Below are 12,351 nucleotides of genomic sequence, written 5' to 3'. Positions count from 1 at the left end.
AACTGAACGGGATATAAGCAATTGACAAAATGGTTGACCGAGCTCCGAAATTGTCCTTTAATAGAATGCATGACCAGTCAATCGGCTCTGTTGATGTATCAATTGTTTAATGGCTAAAAATGGAGTTTAGACACAACCCCTTCTGCTGCCCCGCTGGCTCAGTGGTTGTGGTGACCGGCTGCTGACCCGAAAGACGCGTGTTGGATCTTGACCGCTGTAGTCGCATTTTCGATGGAGGCGAAATGGTAGAGGCCCGTGTACAGTGCGCTGTCAATGCATGTTAAAGAGCCCCAGGTGGTCGAAAATATCCGGAGCCCTCCACTACGGCGGCCCTCATAGCCTGAGTCGCTTTGGGGCGTTAAACCTCCCAAACCCTAAGAAACATTCATCAGTTAATATAAATTATGGCAGTAGCTTGGGCAATAGCCCCTGCAGCGCCGACGCCGATTTGTTGCATCCTTACATGACGCTGGGCACCTAGCGGCAGCTTCTGTTCATATATCAAACTCCCTCAAGACGCTTCATGTCCCGTAAAAGTATTGAAGGACTGTGGCAATAGTTCAAACTTAAGTGCTCAAGTTTCTCCCATTTCTGACAGTACAGCTAGAAGAGTGGGCGCTGTGTTATGCTCGCATAGTTCGCAGCGACACTTCTTACATTAATTACCCTCTGCAGCAAATATTTTCCTTGAGCATGCCCTTGCACCCATCAGCACACTGACAACGGTCGTTGGAATAAAGTGAAAAAAAAAATTCAAAAATAAAAGTGAGAAAAGAGCTGCTTACTGTAGGCTAGAGACCAACAAAGAAAAATCGGCGGCGTTTACGAAGATAGAGCGTTTGCAGTTTTCTAAGCACGGCCATGTTCAGGAAATGGTGCGCAAACGCCACTCGCAGAGTATGTCACAAACGCATGTCCGACTCGGTAATAACGACGATCCCATTGTGCATCGAATGCAGCATGCTTTGCAGTGTGTGCATAGAGTTGAGCTGGCTGGTTTCTGTCTACGTGCACTAACTAGGTTTAGTGCATTTCACGGTCCTTTTTGTGCGAAAGCACTAATTCACGAGGTCGAACCGGTTCACCGAGTCTGTGTGAAGCTTGGCCTTGAAGGTGACCTTGGCCGAACAAAAAATAAACTAAATACTGCCCCGACTGGGATTCGAACCAGCGGCGTGAACAGATCAGCCTCGTTGGCCACTGCACGAGAGCACCCACGATATCACCGCAGCCAGTCTCGCCTCGTGTTAAACTGCAACACGCACTCGCGCTTTGCATTGCACACCGTCGTCTTCATCAACTAATACAACTGTGCAACTTTTTTTTTATTCGAGAAGTGTGCCATGAGGCATAAGGTGAAAAAAAAAAGGGAAAGGGGGAAGGAATGCACGGGATTGAAAGTTAAAAGAAGGAGTGAAGGCCCGTTGCGCTGAGGTAGTCCCAGAGGTTGCTAATGAAACGGTTGTCCATAGTCAACTTCACGTAGTCACTTTCGCGGTTCCACCGCAGGCCCACCTCCCTTAGGAGCCGTTTTCTGATAGCAGCCGTCGCTAGTCACGTCCACAACAAGTGCAGCACATCACAAATGCCCGGTGCAGCGCTACAGTGAGGGCACCTGTCAGGTGCTGGCAGATCTTTGGCACGCCACCGATGACGGACAGATGGTGTCAGAGCCGCCCCTGCCCGAATCCGGCGCACGGATACCTCCTCCTGCCGAGTAAGACTACGGGGGAGAAGGTGCGAGCACGGAGGAATTTAGAGCGCGTGTTGGCTGGCGCAGAACTTCGGAATCGGAAACATGGGACAGGAACGGATCTGGGGGAAGAGGGGAAGGTGGCGGATCGTCTGATGTATGAAGATGAGTCATGACATCCGCTTGAATGTTATGTGGATCCTGGGCATGTCCGCAAATCCAGTGTATGCGCACAGGACATGGATACTTTGCGCAGAGCACGTGAATTGATTGTGAAATCTGGAACGTTCGTCGAACAGCCTTAAGCTGTTTAAGGGCGGCGCGGGAGTCGGTATAAATATGAACTGTATTGAATGTTGGAACGAGCGGAAGGGAAGCAATGACATTGTAAATGGCTTGAAGTTCCAACGCTAGGGGAGTGCGCGTATCCGCAGTATACGTCGCGCGAGAGTTGAGATGCGGATGAGATGGACTATACACAGCAGTAACTCCCCTCTCTGCAGAATGTGATGCATCAGCGTATAATATGCACCCTTCAGGCAGATACGCTGCTGATACCGACGGGGAAACAGTGGGGCGATTGTCAGTGAGCTGGCAATATGACTACTGAGGAACCCAAGCAGCACAAGTAATCGGCCCAACATCGGAACTGTATTGGCAAAGTTGGCCCTATAAAGGACCAGTATGGGACCATCCTGTTGCAATATTGGGCCGATGAGCTGTGCTGCTTGGGAAGTGTCTTTAAACGATGAAGTTGGAGAGACTGTTTTCGAGCTTTATTTGCCACCTGTTGGTCGATGAGTTCACTGAGTGTATTAAGTTGGGCGAACTCCTGTAGCACAGGTATGGGTGTTAAACGAGGCAGATATGTTATGACGCGCATAGCCCCACGATTGATAGCTTCAAGGGAGTCCCACTGCCTGCGGCTGAGACGTTGAAATTGTGCCTGATATACTATCCGTGGCTGAAGGATAGAGCGCACAAGCTGACGGGCTGTATCAGCACGTGCGCCACCAGAGCGCATAGCTATGCGACGAATCAGACCTAGAGTAGCGTGAGCCGATTTACGGGTGGCTGTCAGCCACGGGGTGCCAGTCCCAGATGTATGGAGGAGAAGATCAAGAATACGAACAGTTCCTACCTGTGGAGTCAGAGAATTATGCACCGCAAAATTTAAAGGGGGAGCTTTCCGTAAGCCGGCTTTATTTCCGATGCGAATGAAACATGATTTAGTGGGAGAGAGTGTTAGACCCAGAGGTGGGAGGCGAGATGTCAATACATCCAGCGCGTGCTGAAGGACAGACTGATGAATAGACGAATCTGGATGACAGCACCACAAGGTTATATCATCGGCATACGCAAGCACGCGGATAGAAGGGATGGTCTCTAGGGCTCGAACAAGAGGAATTAAAGCCACATGAAATAATGTGGGGGCGAGAACGGAGCCCTGCGGCACTCCTCAATTGGAAGCGAAGTTACCAAAGGGCTTTCCGTGGACACGCACGCTGAAGGTTAGATTTGCCAGAAAGGCGTGAATGGAGAGGAGAAACCCGTGAGGGAGACCAAGAATTTGAAGGGAGGCAAGAATGGCCGAGTGAAGGATGTTATCATATGCCTTTGTTATGTCTGTAGCGATTACGGTTCGTATACAAGGTGACTCTGCGGAGAGTGGTCAAGCACGTCAGCAGCCAAAGTAACAAGGCCGTCCTCCGGTCCAATTTGTGGGCGGAAACCAATTTGGGAATCTGGGTAACAATCATGGGATTCCAGCCACCACGACAAGCGTGCTGCTAGAATGTTTTCATAAAGCTTGCAGATGGTAGGCGTAAGAGAAATTGGACGAAGGGCCGAGAAAGATACTGAAGGCTGACCTGACTTGGGTATTGGAACCACAATAGAATGCTTCCAGTCTCCCGTCATGACGCCAGAAAGCCACATTTCGTTAAAAGTATCAAGTAGGGTTTGCAAAGCCCTCCCTTCCAAGTTACGGAATAAGGAGTTAGGTGTGCCGTCGTGCCCGGGAGTAGTAGTAGTTTTTAAATGTTCAATGGAGGCCAGCAACTCAGCCATGGTGAGGTCAGAAGTAATCCCATCGGCGGGCTCTGCAACCGTTAAGTCAGGTGGAGACGTAACGGTGCAGTCATGGTTTGGAAAAAATTGACGAGCCGCTTGTTGTGCAAATGTATCCTCATCCACATTTAGCGCGAGGCGAATGCTCTCTGTGTAATCTAATATACACACTGTGCAACTAATATACGCACTCTGGCGCAGTGCACTGCACATCGTCGTCTTCATCAACTAATGATACTGGAATGAAGAAGATGACCATGTGCCGAGGTCAACGACGACGAACCTCTTGAGGCGGCCGGGTGACGCTCGTGCTGGAGAACTGCTCCTTGTGCCCTGCCTCTCGCCCAGCTGCTTCATCGATTACTTGTGCAAGAGTCTTCGTCGCCGGCGCCTCCCACGTCCCAATAAACCACCCTTCACTACTATCGAACTAATATCATCGCCAAACATGCCCGGTTAACGGCGGCTAAGGGCGTCGTCAAGATTGTTGGTTTATTTTGTGTGTGCTCGAAATTATTGCGTACCCCTTTTTTGTGCGTTTTTCAAATGGAGAGGTTAGCGTTGCCCCTGTAATTTTCCATACCATCGATAGCTGCATTCTTCTCAGCCTCATTTCTAGTCTGTTTTGTGATCCTCCAAGTTCTAGCACCATAGGTGAGTCTATTGGCAAGAAACATCGGTCTTACGTGCACTTGCCTTTTCAGGAATATGCTTACGCTCGTGTGATTAATTTGGCAGTAACTGCCAATCCCGTTGATTGGGCTCTAAATGACGCATCCATCTGCGAATATTCGCGTATCTGAGTAGACGCTGCCTGGGGAGTTCTTAGCCTAAGTTTAGAAAAGAAAAATACAAAGCGTATTGTTTCACAGTTCTCTTTCTGATCCTCACGTTCCATTTCTACCTATATCTAGTATCTTCTTCAAATTTATTCACTTAATTTGGTCCAGTTACACTGCCTCGCAATATTTTTCTGGCCGGCAAAAACAGCATTGCAGGCAGCAGTAGTTAGCGACTGTGTGCACACTCTCTACAGGGGATCGGACAAGGATGGATAGTGGCGATATCATGCTAAAAAGATATGGTGATGGCGATGATGATGGGTGAGTGAGTGCAGAAAGCGCCATAGTCTGCACGTGCAAGGTGTGAAGCGAAGGAGAAGGACGACAAAGAGAAGGAAGAAGGATACGTAAGAGAGCTATGCAGATGTGAGTGGACACCGAAAAACCTATGTGACGCATGCGGCGAAGTTGCATCTGCAGACCATTTTCTCCTCTACTGTCTAAAGTTCGCACTTCAGAGAAAAATTTACCTGGAGGTCCCTAACTTCATTAGCAAGTTAGGACTCCCGTAATCTCTGTCAGTGTTATTATCTTCGGGGCGAGCGCATTGGGTTCAATTTGTGGGATTCTCCATGATTACATAACTGCAACTGGTAGGTTGATTTGCTAACTCTTTTAAAATTCTTCGAGTTCTTCTTTTCTCACCAAACTGCTGTTTGTTATTTTACTCTAAATATTCTTCTGTCGTTTTTCATCCATAGATTTTTCAAAATTCCCGCTTGGCGCTAATATTTTCTCGTAATCTTCTGCGGAATTTTCCTTGTTTATGCCACTACACCTTTGCCAATCCATGCATGTGGTTGCGTGTCATGTTTTAAGAGGAAGAAGAAGAGGAAGAAGAAGAATAGTGCTGCAGGTTGTACGCACACGTCTGCGCAAGCCGTGCAAAGCGTTCTTAGGCCTATCGGTTCGCAGCCACTACGACTCCAACAGCATCGGCGAGCTTCCCAGCATACGCTCCTTGGGACGCACTCCGCACGGAGACATGAAGAAGCCAGAGCAACCGCAGGACGACACGTCGTCGGCAGAGGAAACCAGCGGGATGTCGACTCTCCAGGTGCACACCTCCAGGCGGCTGGGCACTCGTCTCTCGCAACGCACTCCCTCCCAGACCCAAGTCACGCAGTACGAAAAGCCAAAGACCAAAGTTGCCGAAGCCGAAACTGAGTCCCGAAGCCCACAGACCACGGTCGCTCCTCCTCGAGAGCCGGAGAACGTCGAAGACTCGAAGCCGGATCCCGGGAAGCCTACCAGCAAGGGAGTCGGGAAAAAGCTGAGCAGGTTGGCGATTTCGTTTACAACAACAGCTCTCATGAACGAAAACTGCCGAGCTCACCTGTTAATAATAATTATTAATTGGTTTTGGGGGGAAAGGAAATGGCGCAGTATCTGTCTCATATATCGTTGGGCACCTGAACCGCGCCGTTAGGGAAGGGATAAAGGAGGGAGTGAAAGAAGAAAGGAAGGAAGAGGTGCCGTAGTGGAGGGCTCCGGAATAATTTCGACCACCTGGGGATCTTTAACGTGCACTGACATCGCACAGCACACGGGCGCCTTAGCGTTTTCCCCCCATAAAAACGCAGCCGCCGCGGTCGGGTTCGAGCCCGGGAACTCCGAATCAGTATTCGAGTGCCCTAACCACTGAGCCACCGCGGCGGGCAAGCTCACCTGTTGTCAAAGCAGAATATCATCCAACTTGGCACATGAGTGGCGCCCTGGAGGACGAGGAGGACAGGAGGTGAAGTTAACCCGGAGAATAAATTGGTTTGACACCCTGCACTGGGGGAGAGTGATGAAATGATATAAAGGTAGAGGATACAAGAAAGCTAAAAAAATTAAGTCGCTCGAAAATGTCGTCCCCGCAGTTGACAATGATTAAACTTTTTTCTCGCACCAAGCGACGCCGCAAAAGAAAACGCTAGTGCGGTACAATAATGCAGGCATGCAGCTCGAATTAAACGTCGTAGGCATTGGCGGACGTTGCGTTTGCACTGAACTTCCACCACGCCTCAAGCGCCCAAGTTCACTTTTATGTGGAAAAAGCACCGCATTTCTTCGAGCTGCAGGGTTTCGAGAACGGCTTTTCTTTATGTAAAGATTGATATGGCAGCGTCTGGTCCGTTGCTGCAAACTTGCCATTGCCACTAATCAGTTTTGTTATTAAGAGTTGTAATTAGCATGTTGTTTAAAAAACTGAGCTTTTATCTATTTCAACTACCCTATTTTCTGGAATGTTTAAAGGTGCTCGTTGAAAAACACGACATAATCTTCCAAAGATCACACATAACAGTGGGCTCCACGCAGCAACTTCAGAAATAAGCTTCCTAGCTACAACTCCCTATGGTGACTGTGGCTTTGTCGTTCGGTAACTGATCCCAATATTGCTCGGTCGCAATTGATTTCCTTCGCTGTATTTAATATCTTGTTATTTTCAACTTTCTACAAAAGCCGTGTGCTGCTATACAGCTGCTGTACGTTGTCGCATCTATGTCGCCTAAAGCAACCATGCTCTGTGATTCGGATAGCTGGTAAGCTGTTGCCGGCACCAGACAGAAAGCGCGCTCTCGAGGGATTAAATATATTTTGTTACTCTGAGCTTGCGTGGCTTCACAGCTTAAGTGATATCCACCGCATTGATCTTATGCGTCCTTGGTAGAACTTTCTTCACTTAATTAAGGTATTTACTTGCAATCTCGTTGTTAACTTCTCCTATTTTACAACCACTGTTGCATGCTTTCATGCGATGTCTATTTACCTGAATATCCGAGTCAAAATCAACCTTTCCATGGTTTACGATCTCATGGTTTTGCTTTTGTCTCTCGTGTTTTAACTTTTCATCCTATCACTTCTTTCCCTGAAGCCCATGGCGACCGTTCTTGAGCAGATAGAGGTGTAAAACTACAGCGCTTAATGCGCTGTCCAATCAAGAAGCTTACTTTTCGTCAGGTGGTAATTAGAACAACAGGTGAGAACAAAAACCCCGTCTTCATGCAGGCCTCTCGTAACTACTTTCAGAGAGAGAAGAAAGGGAATTTTAATGAAAGAAAGGCGGAGAGGTCGGCCGGTGGTAACAGGGCCCTGGCCTGCTACTCCACACAGGGGAAAGGGAAGAGGAGGAAAAGGAAAGTGTGAATGAAGGCTGATGATGGCATAATACAATGAGTTTCACGGGTGATGTCTATGCACACGCACACACACACACACACACACACAACACTGGCTGGCGCTCGCATCGCGGTTACTGGACACACATAAAACTCAAAACTGGTGTCTGCAACACAACACCGACACATGTCATTAACCATGTAGGTTGTGCACAGGCGGTCACAAACGAGTATCCAGGCCTGTTTCACACAAAAAGTTGAGCAGGGCTTTTGTCACACGCCACCAATCAGAACGTCCCGTCCTTGCGCCCAGAAGAGTTTCCTCAGAGAGAGGGCGAGAGTCCAGGTTTTTCACGGTCGCCTCCAATGTTGTTCTTTCAGAAGTATACTTCGGGCACGCGCAAAGAAGGTGTCCAATAGTCTCTGGTGTGTTGCACTGTGCGCAATTTGGGTTACTTTCGATGCCGATCTTGTGAAGATAGTGTTTGGTGTAGGCAACGCCAAGCCGTAGCCGGTGGAGTAAAGTCCCATGACGTCGCACCACCACAGATGGGAAATGTAATCGTGAGCCAGCGTCAAGCTTACACACGCGGTCCTGTTGATGACTCGGATCATGCCAGTGCGACTGCATTGCCGCCTGCATTAAATGCGCCAACAAGGCTCCAATGTCTGATCTTGAAAAGGCTATCTCAATGAAAGCACCATCACTATGTGCCATCCGAGCCTCGGCGTCAGCACGCTCGTTTCCCGCTATGCCGCAATGGCTCGGTATCCATTGAAACTTTATGATATGGCCGCGGTGGAAAGCCTCGGCTAACAAAAGCACAATCTGTTGAACCAGCTGCTCGCATGCTCTTGGTTTTAGATAAGTTTGTACGACCTGTAATGCCGATCTCGAGTCGCAGAATATAGTCCATTGCTGCGCTGGCTGGTGACCAATATAAAGGACGGCTTCTCGTATGGCTGCCAATTCGGTTGCCGTAGAGGACGTTTTGTGCATGAGCCTGAAACGGTGACATGAGGCATTTCCTGGCACTATCACTGCTGCAGCTGAAGAAGTGGTCGTAACGGATCCGTCCACGAAAACATGCTGGGTGTTAGTATACATAGATGTAATGTATGACAGCGCCAGCTGTTTCAGTCCGATTGTTGGAATGTGCGTTTTCTTTGGTATCCCTGGGATTGTTGTCCGTATAGATGGTTTTGGTACTGCCCAAAGTGGCACCTCCGCAATCTGGTGTGGCGCGTAGTTCGAAGGCAGCGCATTGCGCTGCATCCAAAGGGCTCTTGAAAAGGCTGCATCTGGACGCACCGCACTAATGTTAGTCAGGGGGTGATGACGATGCCTGGTCAGATGCCGCAAATGCACACGAAGTGGCTCCTGTTGAAAATAAATTCGTGCTGGGCAGGCGCGGGCCTCATAAAATGTGCCCCATGTAGAAGTTTTACATGGCAAACCCAAGCATACTCTTAAAGCACGAGCCTGCGCGCTTTCAAGCACACGCAGGCCTGATAGTCTGACCCCCGAGAGAACGGGTGCACTGTATCTGAGAAGGCCGACTACCAGCGCCTGGTACACGTGTAGTAAAGATCGCTCAGAGGGACCCCAACATTTTCCTGCCATACACCGCACAATGCTTGCAAAGCTGTCGAGCTTTATCTTGAGCACAGAAATGTGCTTCGTCCAGGACAGGTCACGGTCTATCGTAACACCTAAGAATTTGTGATGTGTTACGTATGGAACAATTTGCCCGTCGATTGTGACCGGATACCACGCCATTATCTTGCGTGTGAAAGCCAATGTTACGCTTTTAGTTGGCGAAAGTTCAACCCTAACGTTTCAAAGGGCCTGTTGTGCATATTTTGCTAAGCAAACAATTCATGCGAAAATCCTCGTTATCTCTTAGATGCGGGACGGGATACGTGAGTGACGAAATTGTAAAAACTACTGGAGTTATATTTGCGCGAATATAATGAGATGTGTGCCTGCACAAAATGCAACAAGACCAAGAGAATCTGCGTAGACCTCACAAATTAAACATTTTAATCTACAATGTATGCTGTGCAATAACATTTTCGCCGGCAGTTGACGAAGCAGAAATGATACAAAACTAATGCGTGAAGATATTTTACACCCTCTTCTTCTTGATAAAAGTGGAGAAGAGGGAGCAAATTAATGAGCTGGTTTTAAATTTTTGATGTATTTAACCCGAAAACTCTTGTCGATCCACAACCTCGATCTAAAATCTTCTATCCATGGGCTTTTCTTCTGAGCCGTGTAGTTTGACAGTTGCGTCCGCCCGAGGTTCCAGTTCTTCGGAAAAGGGAAAAATTCTTGTGTTTAACTTTCCCAACATACTGACCTTGACGTGGGGCGTAAGTACACCGCAACAAATACGACTCGAAAGCAAACCCTGTGATCTGAGGACTTCCGATCAAGGTCCCACTTTAATTTCTTGACACAGCTGTCAAGAAACAGCGCCACTTCAGAATCCCACCGGTCTGTTCGGTGGCCCGTGAAGACAATTTGTCGCTCTCTCGTATTTTTCCAGCCTCAGCAAAGTCAAGCGGCGCAGCGCCAGCCGCCTACGCAAGGCGGAGGCGGCACTGATTCCGAAAAAGCCCAAGAAAGAAACGCCCGTTTCACCTTTGATGAAGCACCGGCCTGGCGCCACGCAGGATTCACATCGACGATCTTCTTCTACCAGAACAATTCGCAAAGACGCCAAGGCCGACGAGTCATCCGCTCCCTCTGATAGAGCACGGTACGTGAGTCGAACTCTCGCCGGCTGCGGGGTCCTTCCTTCCTTCCTTCCTTCCTTCCTTCCTTCCTTCCTTCCTTCCTTCCTTCCTTCCTTCCTTCCTTCCTTCCTTCCTTCCTTATTTATTTTTATTTATATGTTTCGTCTTGCTTCCTTCTGAGAGCAAATTCGGCTGCAAATGGTGGTGGCAGCTTTCGCAGGACAGAGTTAATTTGATATCAGAAGAAAAGAGGCTTTCGTCCTGCAGCGGACGTAGATCGCTTAGTGATGACGACGTCAAACCGAAAGCGTGCAGGCGAAAGAGGCGCTGCGACATTGCTTATCACTTTTTCGGCTCGGCGAAAAAAGGAAGAAAGCCGTGGAAACCTTTGCATTGTCCCCTACAGCGAAAGTGGCGCATCCCCTGAGCAGTCCAACGAGGGCCAGAGCACGGAAGGCGCAATTGACTCGCTGCAGAGGGGCCTGCGCTCCACGACCAAGTGTTCCTTGCGCTCCGAGGCGCCCCTGGGCTACCTCTTCGCCAGGACCGGCGACGTCACTCCGCGCACTGCGATGAACCAAAGTGTGGCTGCCGGAATGTTCGTCCCCCCCAGTACGTGCCGGACCTGCTGCTTCATTTCACACACGCCATACAAGAAGTGCAGGGTAGAGTGGACCACAACATATTATCAAGGCATCTAAAACAACCAATCCGGTTGCTCCTAAAGCGAGAGAAAACCACCATTTCCACGTAAATGTACCCTGATCCTTAGTAAAATAAGTGTTTTTGCGTGCAGTGCCAGTCTTCAATAAATAAATAGTCCTGCAATGTGTCTAAACCTTTGAATACTATCAGTAAATCCTTTACAAGCCCCACATAAGGCGGCCAAATCAAATTTTTGGGCTCTAATTGCTTCTTGCACATAATTGTCCAGTTCTAAAGTTAGCACACTGCGAAGCACACTGTGAATCCAGTGCTACAGTGCAAAGCGCGAGTTTCTTCATCTCTATTATGTATTCCACGCCGAAATTCTCATATTTCCTTCACGAGAACGTGTTGAAATTATTTGTACTCAAGACAGATAAACACAGCTCAGGAAGAGCTCACTCGACAACATTGTTTCAGCATGTCACAATGGAGCCGTCCGCCATCGCCTAGCCCATTTTCCCCTCTGCGTTCAGATTTTTGTTCTCTTTTTTGCCCTGGAAAGCTTAAAAACAATTAGAGCCTGCCCATAGGAACAGGCTACATGATACTCACTCCCACAAAACGTTCAGTTTGACAGAACGCACGCCCCTTTCAGTCATGGCAGAGCTTTTAGTTAGGTGAGGAAAACACTTGATACGAGCTACGAAAACATGTTTTTTTAATTTTTTCAGAAGAAAGATCACTGATGCCAACCAAGTAAATTTTTTGGAAAAAACACGACGTTTCGGGACCGGCTCCTAAATTAAATCTCCCAACCAGACACACTTCTGTCAAATGTTTTCTTTTGTTTTAAATTTTTGCACAAGTGGTGCAAGGAAAACCTCAATATACTGACCGACGTGTCAACAAGAGGACTTCTCTTTCTTCTTGCCCTCTTGTCGAAGCGTTAGTAAGTAGACCGAGGCTGTCTTGCATCCCTTGTCCTTTCTTGCGCCGTCAAAAATTTGGTGTTCCCTGCTCTCTACCGCAAAACGTGTGCATGTATTGCGTAGTAATCTCGTACACGTTTCCTAATGCGCGTAGAGACGACTGGCATGAAAATTCCCTTCTCCGAGTACCATCTGGAAGACTTTGACGGTTCAACGCTGTACTACCTCGTCGTCGTGCCGTGCGTAATCGCAGCGATGCTGGTCACCCTGCTACTGTTCCTCGCCCTCAGCGCGGCGCGTCGCGTGATCCACGTCACTGCGAC

General features: G+C 48.5%; 1 protein-coding gene across 1 annotated transcript; it reads left to right on the top strand.

Annotated features, from left to right (window-relative positions):
• Window positions 1-5,473: 5,473 nt before the first annotated feature.
• LOC144129993 (uncharacterized) lies at window positions 5,474-11,152 on the top strand. Its single transcript, XM_077664042.1, has 3 exons — window positions 5,474-5,886; window positions 10,262-10,474; window positions 10,858-11,152. The coding sequence occupies exons 1-3, from the start codon at window positions 5,591-5,593 to the stop codon at window positions 11,150-11,152; spliced, it is 804 nt and encodes a 267-aa protein (XP_077520168.1). The 5' UTR covers window positions 5,474-5,590.
• Window positions 11,153-12,351: the final 1,199 nt, after the last annotated feature.

This window comes from Amblyomma americanum, chromosome 4 (assembly GCF_052857255.1).
Source record: "Amblyomma americanum isolate KBUSLIRL-KWMA chromosome 4, ASM5285725v1, whole genome shotgun sequence".
NCBI classification, from domain to species: domain Eukaryota; kingdom Metazoa; phylum Arthropoda; class Arachnida; order Ixodida; family Ixodidae; genus Amblyomma; species Amblyomma americanum.
Note: the sequence above shows the minus strand (reverse complement) of the source record. Positions and strands in the feature narration are given on the sequence as shown.

What these genes read in the sequence shown, in the direction of transcription:
- LOC144129993 (XM_077664042.1), top strand. Translation starts at nt 5,591, where the DNA reads ATGAAGAAGCCAGAGCAACCGCAGGACGACACGTCGTCGGCAGAGGAA. An exon ending in GTCGGGAAAAAGCTGAGCAG is followed by an intron (nt 5,887 to 10,261) that starts GTTGGCGATTTC and finishes GTATTTTTCCAG; the next exon opens with CCTCAGCAAAGTCAAGCGGC. An exon ending in GCTCCCTCTGATAGAGCACG is followed by an intron (nt 10,475 to 10,857) that starts GTACGTGAGTCG and finishes TGTCCCCTACAG; the next exon opens with CGAAAGTGGCGCATCCCCTG.